This window comes from Ruditapes philippinarum, unplaced genomic scaffold (genome assembly GCF_026571515.1).
Source record: "Ruditapes philippinarum isolate M1 unplaced genomic scaffold, ASM2657151v2 ctg1378_1_1_1_1, whole genome shotgun sequence".
Classification (NCBI taxonomy): domain Eukaryota; kingdom Metazoa; phylum Mollusca; class Bivalvia; order Venerida; family Veneridae; genus Ruditapes; species Ruditapes philippinarum.
Genome location: NW_026861891.1, coordinates 37,078 through 56,861, shown reverse-complemented (window position 1 = coordinate 56,861; position 19,784 = coordinate 37,078). Strand labels below are relative to the sequence as shown.

At 31.3% G+C, this 19,784-nt stretch overlaps 1 protein-coding gene and 1 long non-coding RNA gene across 2 annotated transcripts; one reads left to right on the top strand and one right to left on the bottom strand.

The window, feature by feature from the left end:
* The first annotated feature begins 4,741 nt into the window (after positions 1 to 4,741).
* LOC132717281 (cell death abnormality protein 1-like) lies at positions 4,742 to 18,315 on the top strand. Its single transcript, XM_060700715.1, has 9 exons — positions 4,742 to 4,953; positions 11,535 to 11,592; positions 12,646 to 12,771; positions 14,429 to 14,548; positions 14,829 to 14,963; positions 16,018 to 16,170; positions 16,404 to 16,538; positions 17,145 to 17,214; positions 17,511 to 18,315. Coding segments are annotated over exons 1-9 (801 nt in total). The 5' UTR covers positions 4,742 to 4,950; the 3' UTR covers positions 17,512 to 18,315.
* Positions 6,194 to 9,939, bottom strand: LOC132717283 (uncharacterized). Its single transcript, XR_009623937.1, has 4 exons — positions 9,366 to 9,939; positions 7,728 to 7,879; positions 7,304 to 7,410; positions 6,194 to 6,368 (listed from the first exon to the last, which is right to left on the bottom strand). It is a non-coding gene; the product is annotated as an uncharacterized LOC132717283 (long non-coding RNA).
* Positions 18,316 to 19,784: the final 1,469 nt, after the last annotated feature.

Below are 19,784 nucleotides of genomic sequence, written 5' to 3'. Positions count from 1 at the left end.
GTGCACACATTTAATTTTGCAATAATATGTATAACTAAATAGTAATAAGAAAGTTTTGTTTCAGTCACTAGCATCATAACAAGTGAATATTATTCAAAAATTGATATGATTCAAAAATGATATTGAAAGTATGATTCGCCTTTGTGTATGTTTAGTCGAAATCAGTAAAGACTTTATCCACAGATTTTCCAGTTTATTTTCAGCTTAAAATTTTTTATGATTGACTGGCAGAATCCCTAGCTTCACATTTATGTCAAAAATAGATTCTTGAAGATTCGCCTTAATATTGGGTACTTACTTTGTTTTTTGTTATTTTTTATGATTTTTGTTGTTTTTTCCTTTTGTTTCTTTCTTAAGATGTGCATAACTGAATTTGTTTTATTTTTACTTAATTTGTAAGGTTTTTTATCATTTCAATGAGATAATATTATGAAATATACAACATCACACCGAATTTAAAGTTTGTTCAGTATATCTTTAAGAAGCGATTCGCCCTTATACTGTTTTCTTAGTTTGCTTTTTTCATTTTTTTTTATATTGGCGCATTTTATTGGAATTTTTTTTATCAGAAGTTTGACGAAATTGTCTACTTATATACAGTGATAACTTCAACATTGATCTAAACTTTTCATAAATTCTATAGCATGCTTTTAATCAGATTAAATATTATCTGTGAGCATATGTCATAGTTAAACTTACCTTTGAACGGGATTTTCTCTCATTCTGTCTTTTCATGTTCGTTCCTGTTTTCTTGTTATTGTTTTTCCATTTTGTTTGATTCTTAAAAATGTTTATATATTTATAAGTTTGTTCTAAATGGATATTTGTAATGTTTATATCATTCCTTTGTGATAAATTTATTCAATAAACAACATTTAAAAGCATTTTAAGTTGTTTTTTAAACAGTATTTTTAAAAACATGCGTCCTTGTACAGTTTTCTTACTTTGCTTTTTATAATGATAATATGTGCATTTATTTCGAGGATTTTTTTGTATCAGTTGATTAATTGTCTCATGCTTTACTTAAATAACTTCAACATTTCATGTGAATATTTTCTTGATTTCTCCAATATACTTGTATGCAGTTTAAATTGTAATCAGTGTATTTCTCATAGTTAATATTCGCCCTTGTACGGGATTATTAGTTTGGAAAGATAAATATTTGTTTGAATAAGAAGAAGGATATTAAGTAAATTCATTTCCGTCCAGTGGATATATATATCTGTATTCAGAAATGTACCTACCAAGATAAATACTTTTAGACTCATTCCTTCTGAAGCTTTTGATAGGAAAATAATAACGGACCTAAAGTGTGGACAGACGGACCATCGCATATTCTTCCACATTTTATTGAGCTTTAATCAGAATAGTTTTTCATAAATTATTATTCAAAAGAAATTCTAAGAAATAAAAAGTAAGTATAAATCACAATGTCACTAAATTTCAATAACAGCTGAAATCTGCCAGTTTTAAAACTGTGTAAAGACAAATTTAGACTATCGAATGTTTGATACAACGTTTGTTATGAAGATTCGTAAAACATGTATTGACCTCTAACTCATCTCATCGGGGGCATAATAATGAATCGACAACTTTCGATATAGGAATTTAAAACATGTTGTTCACGTTGCCTTGTGGAAACTGTGATAAATTAGAAAACACTCATAAATTGCTATAATAATAAGCGAAGCCTCTTTGTATCCGATTTTATTTGACCCAGTGTAAATCACAAACAGTTAATACAATAATAATAATTCAAAAAACCTTACTAACGGATGAAAGAGCAAACAATACATGGTCAATCTTTATTTGAAAAAACTGCTGTTCATGTTTACAGTGTCGTTTCATTCTCGATGTAATCACATCAAAATGGATATATTAACGGATACGAAAATACCAGATATGTATTACAAGATGGGGTAAAACTCGTGCACATTAGGAGGAAATAACTTCCTTAATAATGATTAAGATTAATGATAAAAAAATATTTCCTTGATATTTTGAACGATTATAAGATTCACAATTTTACCAAATAATGAACAGTTGGTCAATGACTTGTTTTACGACAAAGACATTATGGAGCTAACTTATTACCATTGCAAATGGTTGCGAAGCTATAGTTTTTATATTGCGCCTGTAATATCAGCTATATATCTTATGAAGTCAGACCCAAATATTATCCTTTCAAATCTTATTTAATGGTTCGCTTGATGAAAAGAGAGGATAGTGATACACAAAAAGAAACAAAATCAATCTTTTCTAAAATTTCCGATATTTATCGTATGCCTAAATCAAGCATGTTTACTAGTTATTCATCGTCCGTGGTCAGCACTTCAAACCACTTATCATTTCATGAATTTAATTGTTAGACTTAGGTAGGAGTGCTCACACACACACACACACACACACACACACACACACACACACACACACACACACGCGCACACACACACACACACCCTATACAATTGTGTTTGGAACTCGGGACTTGAGGCAGGGAATAGGAATATGCAATATATATATCCAACTTCTGTAATATATTTCAAAAGGCGGTAGTACTAGACATTTTCCGATACGATTAAAATTATTTTTTTAACCAAGATGGAATTTTAACCTGCTCAATACGAAATAATAGAGATGAATTTGCCACTTTTATTTTGGTTTTGTTAAATATATTTTGAAGCCATCCTTTTTACATGTTTAATTTAGTACGATAGTTGTCAGACTTAAACATCTGCTCAAACTATAAAAAATGTAATTTATTAAATGGACTGTGTAGTGCTTTATATCCGAATGTACTAGCTGTTAACTTTATTAAGTTACATTTAAGACGATCATAATTGTGACAAAGGTCGCTTGCTATTTAGAATTCGTTACGTTGATATCAATTGTCAACCAAAACGTCTAACACATGCCCTCTGTGACGACCATGAACTCGTGATCGTAAGAGTTGATTCAACGGGTTCGAATTACTGGAGTCTTAAAAATTATTACCCCCTACGCATTCGATGTAAAGAACGGACTATACTTACTACAACTTTTTTTGTATCTCCCCTTTAGATATCAAACCTCCCAAGACGTAAACTAGTTTTTTTAACAAGGTAATGCAATTGCAAACTTTATTACTTGTATCACTTAGGGAATAAATCAACATTTATTGCAAATCATATTAATAATTAATAGATAATAAATTGTTTTTCAAAAGCAAAGCAGTGAGTAAATACATGCTCAGAAATAAGGAGAGTATTTTTACAGCTTCTTAAGTACTTCATGTTTGTTCATAGCATAACTGTTATATTACGTGCATACTCGTATTAGTGTTTATTTACTAAAATCTTAACAATTAAGAACCCCATATCCTTATTTTTTATTTCACTTTCAAGCTTTTATATCCTTTATATCATATTACATTTTGAAAAGAGCAATTGCTAGACGCTGTGGTGGTAATAAAGTTTGATGTGCCACTGCTTAAGAATCGCAATATTACATCTTTATATTATTTGCAAGGCACTTAAAAACGAATTCGAACTACAAGAACACTCTTCAGATTCTGAAAACTACAATTGGATAAATGTATCAGCATTGTAACTGTAAACTTTTAATCAAGTAGGATAAAGTCTGCTTTTTTGTCCGTTTGATTGTCTTTTGAATAGATTTAATACCGATGATGATTAAAGTCTGTTTATTTTTTATTGTTCGGAGGACACACGTTAACGAATGAAATGAAAATCTTTAATGAACGTCCAACTTGTCAAATATAAATATATGCCATGTAAAATAGTGGTAAAGACAAACCTCCAAGTACGAAAATGGTGAAATTCAGAATTTAATAGCGTAGATATCAGCCATTTCAAATGAAGGAATGTATTTTTTGCGGATTTTGCTTTTATCACTTTAAATATAATGCTATTTTTAATCCTGAATATTTTACAAGTAATATTTAAACATTTCAGAAAGTGCATCTTTGTTTTACTAATCTATAACATATAATCTGTTTATTCGGTATAGTGTTATGTAATACGATACAGCAACTTCGAATCTGTACTTATGCATGTACGATTTTAAAGGTTTATTTGTCTGTCTAATAGTGGGGCATGCGTACATTGAATATCGCTTCCCCCTTTTTATCTTTGATCTGATATTCTGACAGAAAAGTAGCTTTTTTTTCTCATTACTGTTTCATTATACATGTCTGAGTAGTTCTGTTCTGGAACAGATATTTACGCCTTCACTTACCAATAAATGTAATAACCATATAATTTGTTTTAAATATCAAATCTGTTTTAAAGTATTTGTTTATTCGTAGTCAACTCTGAAAGGCATTTATTTTAATTTTTTTGGTAAATAATAAACAAACAAGAAGAAGTTAATATTTAATTTACGTGTTCTCATTTGAGAATTAAAAAATCAAATACGATATACATGTAACGGGACAAGAAGATTTACCGCGATTTAACATCATTTGATGAGGGTTGTTCGCGAAATATATCATTCGCTCACTCAGTTTTATCCAACATAATTATTTCCATTGTGCAAAATACCTAGAAAATAAAGGCCCTGTAACTCAAATATGATTAAATGTTGCTCTTGATATTGAATTTCAATTTGATGCTGGGTACTATATGCCTTTGTTATTATTTGTCATGTTTTCTGTTTAAAGTGCCCTGTTTTACAATTTTATGTTTTATATACTTTTAGACGTCAGTGGAGCTCCTTTGAAGAGTATTCAAACTTCAAAAAGTTTCAATCATCGCATTTATGTTTGTTTGAATAGACACCCTAAAGATAAATAAAGGTAGTTGCAAAGCAAAACTTCAAAAATATTCTCCAATGCTGATTTACAACAACGGTCATGTGACTATTTTGCACTGCCCCAATATTACATTACGCATAAATACGGGTACCCCTGCTTGGGTGTTATATTGAACAAACAGAGTACGGGATATAATCATGGTAAGTCACTTTTTATACTTTAAACAGTATTACAATATAATTAATTTTTCAAAAGAAAATATTCATATAGTTTGTGAATCTTGCTATATATTTATACTATGTAACTATATACATTCAACGTGAATAATAAAATTCTACATGTTTTTAAAGATAAGCCAAATTTATCTAACGATTCTCATCACCTTTTAGTGTCCTTAACAATTTGTTTCAGGACTTCTTTCAACGTACAATGTATCAATTAATTTCCTTAACCTTTAATACACGCCTAACTACGAGGGGTAATATAAAAATTCATGGACTTTGTTGCGTAAATTTTACTTGAGATATTGATAATGCTTAGAAGAATTAATAACAAAATTAAATAGAAAAAACATGTTAGTAGCTTCTTAAATTACAACATTATTTAAATTTACATAAACACATGTCGGCGACAGCGGCGTAAACGCCATAATAACGTACAACTTGTGGACACGGCCTACTGAATTTTCGACCCATATATCCTATAGGCAGCACACCACACTAAATGAAGCCGCAGCTTCGAATGGCCAGGGAGGATTTCATGGATATAGTGACTATTGTGGATTTAAATGACTGGTTGTCTTTAAAATGCATTTTCAGCATGAAATTTGTTTTTGTGACATGTAATATGATCATTGGCAAATTCGAAAACATGGTTAGAAATCACATGCTGATAATTATTGATGTCAAGGTCGCCATTGTTTGTAAACATTGCTTTTTAACAGCATGCTCGGTGAAAAAAAAGTAATTTTACAGGGGGGTTCAAACTTTCAGCAATAGCAAAAAATCTACAAGGCCAAGCACCTATTTCTTTGTGATATTTTGCATGCACAGGGAGTTGCTAAAGCAGTGACAGAGTTTTTGTAGACCGTATATTTGCAGGTATTTTTTGCTGGAGGGACGAAAAATGTTGTTTTGGGTCTCGGACCACTATATATTTTTGGCTTTTACGGAATGAATTGGAATTTTTTTAACTGCCCGACTGTTGCTCATGGGATGATTTCATTACAGATTTGCAATGGTATGACATATATGTTCTTAACAAAATGTGTATTCTTTTTCCAGGTTGTGTAGTTTGGGATCAGATTTATCAGACATATTGCTTGTAGGACATTGACGGCAGAAACTTGAAATTTAGTGTGGAGTGCTACCATAGTAAATCCATCACATTTAAGGCTAAATTCTGGACAAAACAAATCCGGTACGGAAACTTCATGACCATTTCTTTAAACACCAATGCAGTCCAAGTAAATTTAGCACAAAAAAATAATACATTAGCCCTTGGAGTTTTTCTGCAGCTTTTAATTTCTGTAATCACTATAGAATATTCCAAATAGTAACTGGTGTGTATTCTTGTGCATAGTGCCTCATGAAACCTTCCACCCAGAAATGAAATCCTGCAAAAATACATAAAAAACAACCTTTAAAGTACTCAGAAATGAAACTTCATGTACATAATTACTAAAGATATACTTAAAATATAACCAGTATCAATTAAGATGATATGAAATAGGCCATTTCAAAATTTAAAAGAACTACTTTCTAGACTACAACGGGCTGGGTCTAATTCCGTACCGGGGTGACACCTAAATGAACATAAAATTTCATTTAAAAGAACATTTACACACATTTTTTGGTAATTTTCTGTTGAACAAGTAATATTAATCAAGAAATCAATGTCTCTTACATTTCACATTGATACAGGAGCATTTCTTAAAGGGTGACCACTTTGCGGAAAATCAGGCTCGGCCAACAGAATTTTAGATAAAAAAATGGCATTACAAATTATAACATATCTTCAGAAATAGAAGACAGATTTTCATGAAATAAAGTTTTTTGTTGTTGGCCAATATTGTACAGGTTTACTATGCATGAATTATACCTTGTTTGTATAAAATGGTAAAATTTATCCATTTTTTCTTAAAAAAAAAGCTTAAAATTTAAGTTTGAAATAGTGAAAAATGGGCATAAAGTTTGCCATTATAATGATTTTTTCCCTAAAAATTGCTATAAAACTTCCCGATTAAGACTTTTACTTAAATTTATCAGTAAACAAAGCAAAGTATATACATACACAGACTACACTCATTGTTAATACCATCTATAAACATCTCTATTACCCTAGTACTATATATGGCCTTTTGTAAGTAAATTCTTACTCAGATAAGGCCTTTAAAATTGTTATAGAACAAGGCAATCAATTCAAATAATTGAATAGGAAGTATTAAATCAATTTACTCTTCAAGCCCATCATACTCCTAAAAATATTATTTTACAATGGGAAAGAGACGCCTTAATAGTGGAACTTTCAAGAAAGGACACAAGATTTTACCTCCTCACTTGAACGCTGCCGAACAAACCAACAGTAGTTCTTGCATACATCTCAGCCAAAATCAGGTATGAACTTCCTCAAAACCAGTGCTTTGCTCACAGAAAAGTCTGCAAAATAAAAGATAACAGTGAACCGCAAGGGAATAAAGTGATCAATTTAGATTTAAAAGCAAATTGCTATGATGAACAAAGTTTATGAAGAGCACAGTGCTCAAAAATGTGATAAATTAAACATCAACTTACACTGTGAACAAAAACTTGGACTGGGTTCAAATTGGAGCCCAACAATGTTTGAAGGAAAAACCCTATCTGGCAGTGCAAGACAAGCTATTAGAGCTTTTGCTAAGGATATTAATTAAGGCTAGATGCAGTGCTATTATAGAAAACTTCGCTTAAAAAAATGGTCTCGAAGGAAATTTACATACCTTAGGCTTACTGACAATCCGTATAGCTACATTAGAGTGTTATGCTGGTAGCTGTAAGTTCTGTCCAGAGGAATCCCTAGTTTGTTCCGGTGTAGGAAATATTGGTGATTGGTGGTATAACTCTTCCTATCTACCCACACATGGTATTCATCCTAGAATTGACAAGAAATGACCGTGAGCTATAATCCGCTATTCTGAAAATACGCCTAAGTGAGTACGCCATCAAAAGTGTGACAAGCAACACTTGAAGTGCAAAAGTTTTAACAGATCTGTGTTATCCACCCTGCCTAAAGAAATCAACTTTTCGAGGAATTTTGCGGGCAGCTTAGCTTCAAAAACTCTGCAAATTAACAATTCATTTCAAGTTTCTGCTGAGAAAAATGTCCGAAGTATAACAGGACACTCCCTATCACCAAGAACACTTCGATACCTAAAATCAGCATCAAACAGACTTCAAAGGCCTTAGCATTACCAAAAAACAAGACAATTTAAGATGAAAAGAAAAGAAACACGGGCAAAACTAGAACACATGTACCACCTTGCGAGAAGTGAAGGCCAGTACAATGACGAGTACCACAAAGGACAACTTGATGCAGCAGGCCCTTCAAAGTAGGGCTACCAGGAATTGATGTGGCTGTGCATTGTTATTTCAACTGAGTTATGGTGAAAATAAGCCCCGTCACATTCATGGCAGAATGTCTGATGATGACCTGATTGCCGGTCGAAACGGGAGAGCATATTTTTGCCATTTGTAAACATGACAACTGCGAAGAAAAATAAAAATACCCTCCCCCCCACAATCATGTGAAAACAACAACAACAACAACAACAACAACAACATCATCACTGTTGTAACAGACTATAGACAAGTGCAATTTCTTATTTGCCATTTGCACTCCCCAACAGGATAATGTTATATCTATAGGCCTATGTATTACACTTATACACAACATGCATCATGAAATAAAATTCAAAGCTGCATATACATATACAAATTACAATATCCTTGACTGTCAAATACATATCGTGTCAATTTCAGTTCTATTTATCTATTTCAATATGATTATCAAATGAAACTAGTCTATAGCAGCTTTAATAATGACAATATAGCACTGTTTCTATATCTGCCAGCAGATGAATGACATATGACCACAGTTATTTCTACTTTATGTTCTATATATACTGACCCGAAATGAAATTGCAATTTTCGAGAAGTTTGAAACAAACACCATTCACTTAATTTTGTTGACAATTCAAAAACTTCACCTAAATGATGTGCGCATGAAAATATGCTGTCAAGTTGGCTGCAAACAGGCAGTAAACTTTCGTCAATAATGTTCATTTTGCTTTCTATAACATATGAAATTATTTCAAATTTCAATCTGTCAATAATTTTAATCCCCTTTTTTAAATTATGACATTTTTGCAAAGTCTTTCATTCAATACTTCATAAATATTTAGCATCAAACATAGGCACTACTTCTTGTGTAACCACTTCCGTATTGTGGTCAACGAAATGCATGCAAATGGAGTGAAGCAAATGGTGTCTTATGGCAAGGGGAGACAACATCAATAGAAAGTGGCAGATTTTTAAATTGTCAAAATTTAATTTTTAAATAAAATTTGAAATATACAAACCTGACTGTTATCCTTTAAAATTCAGATTGCTATCCACAAGCATTACCAGTAGGTGAAGTTTCATCACTTTATTCCAAGTAGTTCCTTAGAAATCCCATTTTAACCTGTTACATTTAGGACACGGCCTACTGAATTTTCGACCCATATATCCTATAGTAAATCCATCACATTTAAGGCTAAATTCTGGACAAAACAAATCCGGTACCGAAACTTCATGACCATTTCTTTAAACACCAATGCAGTCCAAGTAAATTTAGCACAAAAAAATAATACATTAGCCCTTGGAGTTTTTCTGCAGCTTTTAATTTCTGTAATCACTATAGAATATTCCAAATAGTAACTGGTGTGTATTCTTGTGCATAGTGCCTCATGAAACCTTCCACCCAGAAATGAAATCCTGCAAAAATACATAAAAAACAACCTTTAAAGTACTCAGAAATGAAACTTCATGTACATAATTACTAAAGATATACTTAAAATATAACCAGTATCAATTAAGATGATATGAAATAGGCCATTTCAAAATTTAAAAGAACTACTTTCTAGACTACAACGGGCTGGGTCTAATTCCGTACCGGGGTGACACCTTGTGCTTCTACGTTACGCAATCAATGGCCACGTAATGCCCGTGTTCCCGTTCTTTACTTAATATCTTATACCACTTAAACACTTATGATCGTTTTTTCAAGGTTTTTTGTAGGACATAACATTTTGATCGCGCGATTTCTAATTTTCTGCGTGTCCATCATTTTCCCGTTGTAAACAACATCGTCGTCTGGCGTTTCAAGATAGCGTTATCAACACGAACTAACAGGAATGAGTGTGCCAATTGTGGAGTATACACAAGTTGATTAATCTTTTTAAGAGGAGCATTGGGTCAGACCACGAGTAGTTTGAATAAGGTAGCAAACTAAAATGATCCGAACTTGAGTTAATTTAAAACAAAATAGCCAGTGGTATTGTTTTAGAGCATCCTTCGTATGTGTAAATATTTGTTCATGCAATAGGTTTTATTCCATTGAGTTACCTTTGGCAAATAAAAAATATGTAAAAAAAAACATATTTTTCTTTATTTAGATCTAGTCTTATTATCATAATACATTGCATAACAAAACAAAAAGTTTCCCTATAATTTAATTTTATTTAGGCGAACATTTTAAACACAAACACAATATTCAGCTTCACAATATGATGTTTTGTTCTGTGAGAAAGCTTAAACTGAAAAAGGCTATACAAAGAGGCTTTTACGTATATTGCATGTATTCTAAAAGATGATTTTATAAGTGTTTACGTACTAATAAGTTGCTAAACAAATATGCTACCTCACACCCTTAACGTAGTCAAAAAAGCACAAATTAAGCAATTTTCTTTTAAATTTGTATTACACGGATATAATGTTTATCCGTATAATACAAAATTTAAAAGAAAATTGCTTTAGTCGTGCACCTACATTTTTGCAGTGCTACATACATCAAATGGCAGTTAAACCTTGTTAAATTTTTGAACTCGCAAATATACATTGTTGCTTTGGTCAAATAATCATGAAACATAAATGTTGTTTTTTTAATTATCTTAAAAGTGTGTTTAATGAATTTTGAAAATTGCACATATATATGTAAACAGGTGCCGTACAAATAATAAAAATGATGCAATAAAATCAGTTTATGTTTTTGTCATGTACAACGATCAATTTGTTTTCAAGAAAATGTTTCATCTGTGGATATATGAATAAAGAATGTTCTTTAAACATGACTCACATATATAGCGGCACATTCTTCTAGACCACTTGCCCCTCACCGCTGTGGGTTCGAATCCCGACAGGGACTTTAGATCCTTTCATGTTAGGAAGCTATCTAGCTAGCTTACGGAACGTCAATGGTTCTATTCACGTGCCTGTTCGTGCCTAAAATAATGCACGAAAGGGCACCTAAAGTCTTCCATCACCAGTAAAAGCTGGAACGTCGCCATATGGTCTATACTATGTCGGTTTAACGTAAAACCCAGTCAAACAAACAATCATTTTTCTAGAAAGGAGTTTTGCCTTCACATATAAACAAACAAATCCCAATTCTTCTGAATAGAAGATATTGAAACATTCACATTACTTTGTTTATACAAAACAAATAGTTATTGATCATTATTATTTCAGTTTTGCTATGCTTATTTCAGAGACTCTTATTCCCCACAGTTGTACTTGGAATAGTGTTTATACACTGTACAAAAGCAGGTATGTCCATTCTATTACATAAAACTTGTCAACGGTTTTCAGAAATCAAAGTGACAAGGTATCTTTGTATCTACAAATAGAGATAATGTGCCTATTGTGTGCCCTACATGTAAAACTATTGTTGACCGATGCTATTGTTTGTCTGTAAGTTGATCTACCTCAGTCGGGAAAATTAAGTTATATCTTACTATATAATATACTTTTGATAAAAAAAATTGTAACATGTACAACCCAAGCTGTATTATCGTTTTGCAAATAGATTACCAAATGGCAGCAATTTATTATGCAATAAAATTCTTAATATCTGAAATCTTGATGAAAGTTATTCCCTGCGGTCTGGAGACCGCAGGGTATTGGTACGCGTTTAACTTTTGAGGCATGGAGGAGCACGTGACCTGTTTTCGGTACATGGAGGAGCATGTGATCTGTAAACCGTACATGATTGGTTAACTGACCTTTTTCGAAAACCTAGCTAAATACCGTTTGTCGGTACGTTACGGATTTACCTCTAGGGAATTAGTCCGAAGAACAAAAATCTATAACGTGATATTTCTAATTTTCTAGGATTATTTTACCGTTTAAGGTGGAAAAACTTGAATGTTGTGTTTGAAAATTATCAATGTTTCTTTAAAATCTATCTCAAATTTTACAAACAATAAATTGTTTATACTGAAAATCTACAAAATTAAAATATTCGTAGTGGCATCTGCCATAATGAATAGAGATATTTTCTGCGTAAACTTGTGTGTTTACTTTATTCTTTATTTGCTCGGAATTATTCATAAAATGGTAGGCCTATTTAATCATTTTCTTAAAAAGAAATAATTGTTTTATGTTCGACCTTCTCCGGTCTTCAACGGTCACCAGTTTCCAAAGACCTTCTTCTATATTGATCGATCATTGTCAACTATATTCCTGATACCAACGTTTATTTATCCCTCCCAAACAATGTTGAAAATAGTTAAATGAAATATCTTTATATCATTAATATGTTCCCCGCAGGAAACCATTTTACTTGTTTTTAAAGTTTACGTAATTTTTGTTTCTCTCAAGCTTTGACTACCGGATGTAACGCAGATACTGACTGCGAACAAAATTCTTCGTGTGGTGACGACACGAATTGTGCATGTAACAGCGGTTTCAAGTTGAATGCAAATGAAGACGGATGTGTGGAAAAAGGTTCAGAATATTTGATTGAAATAATTATACTCCCCGAAAGGTGGGCATATAGTCGCCACTTTGTTCCTCCGATTTTCTTGCCCGGGACATAACTTTGAAACAACAAGAGGTATCAACATGAAAACTTTGTATAGGTCTCGTAGATATTGAGCAGATGTGCAATGCACAAGAACCGTAACTCTGCCTGGCCTATTTTTGGAATTATTGTCCTTTGTTTATTTTTTCACTTTGAACATTATCCAGGACATAACTCTAAAACTATAAGAGATATCAACATGAAAATTTGTAAATAGATGTATCTCATTGTGAAAATGTGCAGTGCTTAAGCCCCATAACTCTGTCTTACCTTATTTTGATTTATTGCCCTTTGTTCATATTTACACTTTAAACCTTGTCCGGGACATAACTCTAAAACTATAAGAGATATCAACATAAAACTGTGTAGGTAGATAGATCTCACTGGGTAGAAGTGCAGTGCAAATAAACCGTAACTCTGTCTTGCCAACTTTTGAAGTCATTGCCCTTTGTTTTTTTTACACTTTGAAATTTGTCGGGACATAACTCTAAAACTATAAGAGATATCAACATGAAACTTTGAAAGTAGATGTATCTCATTGGGTGACAGTGCAGTGCTAAAGAACAATATCTCTGTCTTGCCTAATTTTTGAGTTATTGCCCCTTGTTCATTTGTACACTTTAAACTTTGTCTGGGACATAACTCTAAAAGTTTAAGTAATATCAACATGAAAACTTGTAGTATATAGACCTGATTATGTAAAAGCAGTGCCAAAGAACCATAACTCTGCCTTGCCTAATTTTGGAACTATTGCCCTTTGTTCATATTTACACTTTGAACTTTGTCTGGGACATAATTCTAAAATTATTAGAGGTATCAACATGAGACTGTATTGGTAGATAATAGAGATGCTGTTCAAAAGAGCCATAACTCTCCATTGCATAATTTTTGGAGTTATTGCTATTTGTTCATATCTACACTTTGAACTTTGTCCGGGACACAACTCTACAAATATAAGAGATATCAACATGAAGCTTTGTAGGTAGATAGATCTCCTTGGGAAGAAGTACAGTGCTGCTAAAGAGCCATAAATCGCCCTAGCTTTATTTTGAGTTATAGCCTTTGTTAATTCTTTCACTTTGAATTTTGTCCTAGACATAGCTCTGAACCATAAGAGGTTTGTCGGTAGGTTACTCTCATTAAATAGAAGTGCAGTGCAAAAGAACCTTAACTCTGCCTTGCTTAATTTTGGAGTTATTGTCCTTTATTCATTTTTACACTTTGAACTTTGTCAGGGACAACTCTGACACTTCCTTAACCTACTCCTCGGGGATTATCACTCGATTCAACCGGCTCTTGTGTTGAAACTAGTTTTGTGAAAAACGTCATTTTTAAATAAGAAGTTTCAAAGCCAATCCAATCAATCTAAGCTTATATTTCATTATAAGCTCATTAAATAGTTTAATTTTATTCTGATTTAATTAAGTACCTTGTAAAACATATTTCAAACTCATTAAACAAAATGTCAATTGCATTGACTGAATTAGACTAATACCTATTAGATAATTTGAAATAACGTTATGCCATGTTTTTTATTGTAAATAGTAATCAATGTTTGTTGTTTTTTTCTTTTTCTTTCAGTTCTAGAGGATGTTTGTGATGAAACGAACGGTTGTCCAGCGTTATCAAATACCGAGTGCACAGGTGGCAAATGCATGTGTAAGAATGGCTATGCAGAAAAGAACTCTTTGTGTACCAAAAGTATAACGCATTAGTTGAAAATATATTGAAAAATTGCAATTAATATATTGTAACTTTTAAACTTATTTCGGAAACATTGCTTTTTACGCAGAAGGGTTTAAACTAAAGTTTTGTTTTAATGACAATGACGAGAAGACTGTTATATATGTAAATACTTATGAACGTATTGTGTCAATGCTATAACTAGGCTAAAATTAGGTGTTAATACGTTTTGTAAATTAAATATTTAACCATCAAATGCTAAATCAAATTCCATAAATTACTGCATTTTTTATTTTAGCTGTCAGTGGAACAACTTGTACAGCAAATGGAAATGAATGCGATCATATTCTAAACTCGCACTGTGGCGCAGGGAAATGTCAATGTAATGATGGTTTTGTCATGAATGTAGACGTGTGTGCTGCAGACACTTCTGGTAAGCATGATTTGAATTAATCCAAATACAAAAAAAATGAAAGGATTCTCTAGTTATCGGCACTTGTCATTCTCTTATTCTTTATTAGGATGCTACTCGTTTGAAAAGGATATGATGCGTTTCAGTTACGATATTGGAAATAGTATTTGCTGTTGCAACTCAAAAGTCATTTCTTTAAAAAATATCAAATACTTCTTATACGCTTTTATTATTTGTGACTTAAAAGTGCATGTGTATCTAAGCCAAAGAATTTGTGATTTTGTACAGAGCAGGCGAAATAATTACGCCATAAGCTATTATTGTTATTTTTAATAAAAATAATTTATTTAATGTTTATCACATAAACCGCGATGCAGGAGTGTAGTAAAGTCATTTAATAAAAACGATATTACACTAGACGATATTACACTAGTGTAATAACACTTTGACGTAACGCCATTTGCGCTACATGTAAAAACATAGCGTTAAAGCGCGCTAATGTTAGCGTTACACTATAGGCGCGTCAAATAGAAATGACTCTTGTTAACAGTTTACCGTTCAAATTTTATATATATGATTAATAGAATATTATATTCGTGTAGATTCAATACTAAATTTATTGAACTCGTTGAATAAAACAATATTTTTCAACTCGTTCAATAAGTTTAGTATTAAACCTACACTCATTCAATATCCTCTATGTATTGTCATTTTGATTGAAAAACATGTTCTTCTTATGACAGGTATTAAACTATTAAACGCAATCAAATGTTTGTCATCTTTCAAAACAATCTATTAAATTCTTTACATTTAAACGATAGATTGCAGCTTCGACTTTTAATCGTCTTAGATAATTGACTGAATCTTCAATCATTTCATGTCATAATTTTATTGATATTTATTCTATGATAAAGGCACTTCCTTTAGGTACAGATCATATTGATCTTGTAAACTAAACGTTAACTGCACATTCTGTGCTAAAGAACCGCTTCATTCATAATAATTTAACTTATTATTATTTTAACTTTCTTACTGTTTCTTTAACTTAGAAATTGTTCCGAGTCATATGTTATAGGTAAAGTGATAGATACAGGCTGTACCAAAGATGCTGCAGTCCAGTGTACGCATACTGAAAATGCAGAATGTGACAATGCTGAAACCGGTGCTAAATGCAAATGCTCTGATGGATTTGCAGAAGATAGAACAAACGGCAAATCGTGTGTGAAAAGTAAGTGTATGTATTTATCAGAACTTACGAAAATCAATAACGTATTAGCTGATAACTGAATGCTTTAGTTCAATTTTCATGTAATGCTCGCAAGTCCATAACATTCTGAAATAAAAAAAGTTCAATTTCACTCATTGAAGTTTAAATGAACATGTTTTGCTCATTGCAAAACAATATACAAATCAATAAATTAATGGAAATGTATTTTCCAACATAACTTTTTCTATTTCAAGCCGTTAGCGGAACAACATGTACCACAGCTGGAACAGAATGTGACGCCATTGCAAACTCACATTGTGACGCTTCCAAATGTAAATGTAATGATGGGTTTGTTATGAATGCAGACGTTTGTGCCGCAGAAAATGCAGGTAAGTTTCTATGTAATGAATGTAAATGTGTGTACAACAGAAAGTGCAGGTAAGTACTATGTATTGAATATTGAAGTGTGTATCGCAATAAGCGCAAAGTACTATATAAAGAATATTGTGCAGATGACACAGGTTTATTTAGTTAAATTCTAATCATGATATTCATCATTTTCACACATACAAAGGGAAAGTGGAAATGCAAAGACGAAATAATTGTACACAAATACCCGCTATATATATTGTTATCTCTCACTGTTTTCTATTCACTTACTTTGTAATTCACGATAATGTTGTTTAGTGTGTTGTAAATTTAAAGATTTACTGTGCTTATCTTTAAAGGCAAATTCTTTCATGCAGAAATTTTATGAAAAATTAGGAAATTCATACTGAATATGTGTAATTTGAATAAGAGAATGCACAAACTATGTTTAAAAAGCTGCAAGAAATATACTTGATCAAGTTAATTTGTTTCAATCTTAAGTTTAACAAAAATGCCAAATTGTTTATTGTTGGGGTAGTTTTTGTAATGAGACTATGTATTCATACAGTATTTACCTATTATGTGTAGAGTTTAAATTTCATGATTATTATTAATTATTGTTTCAGCAACATCGGTTCAATTTGGAATTCTGACAATATATCTAAGTGTTTTGGCCTTGGCGCGGCAACTATTCTGGTAAATGCATCTTTCGTTATATTTGATTATTTGATTAATTTGTTCTAAATGGAATTATAATGAATTCATCGTACATAGAATCTTTACAAAAAAGTCTAAAGCAATTAGTAACATACCATACTATTTGTTCAATATTAAAGGTTAAACGTAGGTTACTGTACAATAAATATTGAATGTATTTACCTATGATTAAGATATACATGAGATTTATCCAAAGATGGAATTGTAGTAAAAACTCACATTGACAGACGGCATTTGTTTTATTACTTTCATTTATTTACTTTTACTTTTTTCAGATTGAGAATCGGGAATGGGGCTTCATCTTTTTGCAATTGACACTTTTTCGTCATAACTTATTCTTCTCTATGAAAGTGTGATATAGCGATATGTTGTCAAGGAACTTACTTAGACTTTCTCTTGTTTTATTTACAAAAAGTTTTTAAATATTCAAAATAAAGTAACGACTGTTTAATTCTTGTTTAAATTATATGGCTGTATATATGAACATGTTTTGCTTGTTGATTTCAAAACATAACTTTTCGTATAATTGTAAATTATGTTAAATGTTATCTGAGCGAGATGGGCTATTAATCGGTGAAAATAATATTTAAGAAAGGTAAATTAATTGCAAAATTAAAGTTTGTTTGCCAGATGATGATTAACGTAATTCAAATGAACACAATTTACCTATAATTTCAACAGCGGTGATTGTATTGTAATAGGATGGTCACAAACTTGTTTTAACTTACCAGTAATGCATTTAAATTTTACATGAGTTTCCAATTATAATCACGAAATTCCTTTTAAAACAAAACAAGAAAGTGTTAGTAAAATATTATTACCGACGAACGCCAAATGATTATGTACAACCATATGTTTCATTCGAGAATTAAATTATATGCAAATGTAGAATAACCGGTTAGTATAAATATATTTACAACTCTAAATGAAGCATTAGTGAATTATATTGACAAATGTGTGAAATATTATTTTAAAATATAAAGACATCTAATAAATATATAAAATTGGATTCTATAATTGTAACAAAAATATCAGAAAAACTAAATAAACAGTTGTTATTTAAAGCTTTGCGATTTTATTTCTTCCCTTGCGTATTTGTTTTGTCATTAATTTATGTATTCTCTCTATCTTATATGTCCACTGAAAATACCGACCAAACATGACTTATAAAACATGTAAATAACCTTTCATTCATTAACAAAATGAAGACTCAGTTTATTTTCAATGCATTTAATATTTTGTATAATATACAAAGTGTACAAACCTTTATAGCTACTGTATAGTGTTTTACAAAATATTGTATTAAATTTTGTCAAAGAAAAAAATACAAAATACAGATATGATAGAAATATGTTTCAGTATTTCCGTAAGAGCCATCTGCACATGATAATTAAAAGAACGCCACTAAGGTCCAAAAGCCTAAAAATTTCTTAAATAGATCAACTGGACCATTAATTTTAAAATAAAAAATATATGAAAAAATTTCATAACAAATTATACTCAGAAAAAATTGAAAATCGTATTTGTACTTTTCATTTTTGCAATAAGAATAATGATTCTGGAAAAATATAGATCGAATGATCTAAAAATTAACACACAAGATACTGGTCTAAACCTACATCAGTTTCGTCAAAAACATAATTTGAGTTCCATCAATACTGTTATTCAATTTCTTCTTTATGTTCCGTTTAAGGGGATATAATGTAGAGACGATAAAGATAAGACAGTTCTAACAAACACAACGTTTGTTCCAAAGAATTTGTAGATTAAATTTTGTCGCTACCAAAAGTAAACATCTGTTGAAAGTAATCAGACCGTTTATCGAGTCGAACCATTTTTATATTGCCCATGTTGTGATTTTGTCAAAAGTAAATATCTATAATTTTATATGATACATATATACTCGTATATACTCATAGATAAAAGAATTCTGACATTTCAGTCTGAGCACACAGTTTCAAACTTTGGAAAAATATCTTTTCCTCTTAAAAGTGGCCCCAAAGCGTTAAAGGTTCGGCGTGGGAACGCAATAATATTGTTTAACGATGCATAAATTCGATGCAACGACGTGGCTACAGTCCTTTAAAGAGGAGGTGGTCTTAAAGACATTTGAAAATAAAATGCACAAATAAGTCACACTGATAGACTACTTCTCAATCTAAAATGCCTTCTTTTATAAAAGTACAAACAACAAAATTTACGATTTCAAGTTTATGTTACTTAAAGAAAAATTAAACGTATCCAATTACACCCAAATAGACTATTCATTATGGGAATTCATATATAACTTGTCTTCTTTTTTAAATATTGAACTAAAAGTGAGGTATATTCACTAGTCTTTTGAAAATCAAAGCAACCATTTGTAATGAGATGACGTTTCTTCATGTTATCACGGTGCATTTATATTATAAAAGTTGCCGTCTTTTGAATTAGACTCGAGTGGCTATTACTAAAACGCTGTTAGCGATAAAACGTGTAAAACGGGCAAACAAGAATGAAACAGAATAAGTAACTCACTATATGATGCTAGGAGAATGTGATGCTGGATT